This window comes from Brassica oleracea, chromosome C7, assembly GCF_000695525.1.
Source record: "Brassica oleracea var. oleracea cultivar TO1000 chromosome C7, BOL, whole genome shotgun sequence".
Classification (NCBI taxonomy): Eukaryota; Viridiplantae; Streptophyta; class Magnoliopsida; order Brassicales; family Brassicaceae; genus Brassica; species Brassica oleracea.
In genome coordinates this window covers 41,168,509-41,170,205 of record NC_027754.1, presented here as the reverse complement: position 1 = coordinate 41,170,205, position 1,697 = coordinate 41,168,509, and the positions used below count along the sequence as shown (strand labels likewise).

Here is a 1,697-nt window from a genome sequence, read left to right as displayed (position 1 = left end):
AAAAAAAGAAGGAAGCTCCAAGAAGAGATGGTTTGAGGATGGTTCAGACTCGACAAGCTACAAAGCAACCGAAGAAGATTCAGCTCTTGATGATGAAGGAACACGTCGACCCCCGGGAGTTAAGGCCGCGAAGAAAAGCAGCAAAGAAAGGCTGTCTAAGAAGACAGTGGATGACGGGAAGGAGCTGGCTCACTTTGACACAATGTGCACCCTCAAGAAGCAGGATTTAGTGGTGAAAGAAAGGGTATCGAAGATAAAGTTACTAGACAGTCTCATTGCTAAACAAGACCCTCTTGCGGATTATGAAGAAGCTTTGAAGAAGAAACTCATTCATGAGTTAATGTCAAATTAGTTTAACTGGTTTCGGTTTGTCTTCTAAGTCTTGTTCTTGTTCTGTGTTGTTCTGTATCTTGTTGCTTAAGTTTCTATTGTGATTGAGTGTAACTTGTTGCATAATTTTTTGTTTAATATATATGTTTTGTGTTCTAATGTTGATCTCGTTTTTGTTGTCAGGTGAACGAATGCAGGAGCCATGTTCTATTGGAGCATCCGTGTGCCGTTGAAGCAACAAGCTTCTGATGTCTTTTGTTTGCTTCTATCACGGACCTGAAGTCTTTTGTTTTGTTGTGCATTTTCTTTTGTATCACGGACCTCTCGTTTCCATGTACCACGGATTGCATTATTGTTGTGCATTGTCTTTTTGTACTAACTCTCTGTACCAAATCATGTCTACCATTATATAAAGTATGCAAGCTTCAGTCTTTCTTTGTACCAAAACATTTTCTCTTCTTCTCATAGTTTCATCGTTCAACAATTCCCTTCTCTCTTTTGATCAAAGTCACCAAACCTTCTCGTATAAACAATAAAGATCATCTTTGATCAAAATCACCCTTTGATCAAAGTCACCAAACCTTTGATAATACCTCTCTTTCATCACCTTTTCACTCCTGATTCTTAAAAAAAAACAAACGGAAAGACACACTCTCAACCTCACCCATATCCATAACACCAAAAAATATTTCTCTATTCATCTTTTCTTTTCAGTCACAAAAATGGCCTCTTCTTCTTATCAAAACAATTTAAATGATTCAATTGATGAAACATTTGATGAATCATTTGATCAAATGTTCGATCAATATTTAGATCAAACATTTGAGAGATTGACCATCAATAATGATCAAGAAGAACGAAGGAAAAAAAGAAAAAAACGAGCTTATATCGAACGAAATCGTGAAGAAGGCAATCTACGTTTATGGAATGATTATTTCAGTGAAACGGCAACGTATCCTGAAAAATATTTCCGACGACGTTTTAGAATGAACAAGTCATTGTTCATGCATATTGTTGATCGACTCTCGAACGAAGTTGACTTCTTTCGCCAAAAGAGAGATGGTCTTGGAAGGCTTGGTCTCTCAGCACTCCAAAAGTGTACAGCAGTTATCCGTGTCTTGGCATATGGTACTGCGGCGGATGCGGTCGACGAAAACCTCCGGCTCGGTGAAATGACAACTCCGTCATGTGTGGAGAATTTTGTGGAGGGAATAATTCATTTGTTCGGAGATAAATACTTACGAAGACCAACACCGGCTGATCTTCAACGTCTACTTGATGTTGGAGAGTATCATGGATTTTCCGGGATGATAGGAAGCATCGATTGTATGCATTGGGAGTGGAAGAATTGTCCCACCGCTTGGAAA

At 38.7% G+C, this 1,697-nt stretch overlaps 1 protein-coding gene across 1 annotated transcript in view; it reads left to right on the top strand.

Annotated features, from left to right (window-relative positions):
* The window catches only part of LOC106303312, a 1,770-nt gene extending 1,418 nt beyond the window's left edge, over positions 1-352 (top strand). Inside the window, exon 3 of the mRNA XM_013739617.1 lies at positions 12-352. Coding sequence (XP_013595071.1) covers positions 12-352 — 341 coding nt within the window. The remainder of the gene's footprint in view (positions 1-11) is intronic.
* The last annotated feature ends 1,345 nt before the right edge of the window (positions 353-1,697 follow it).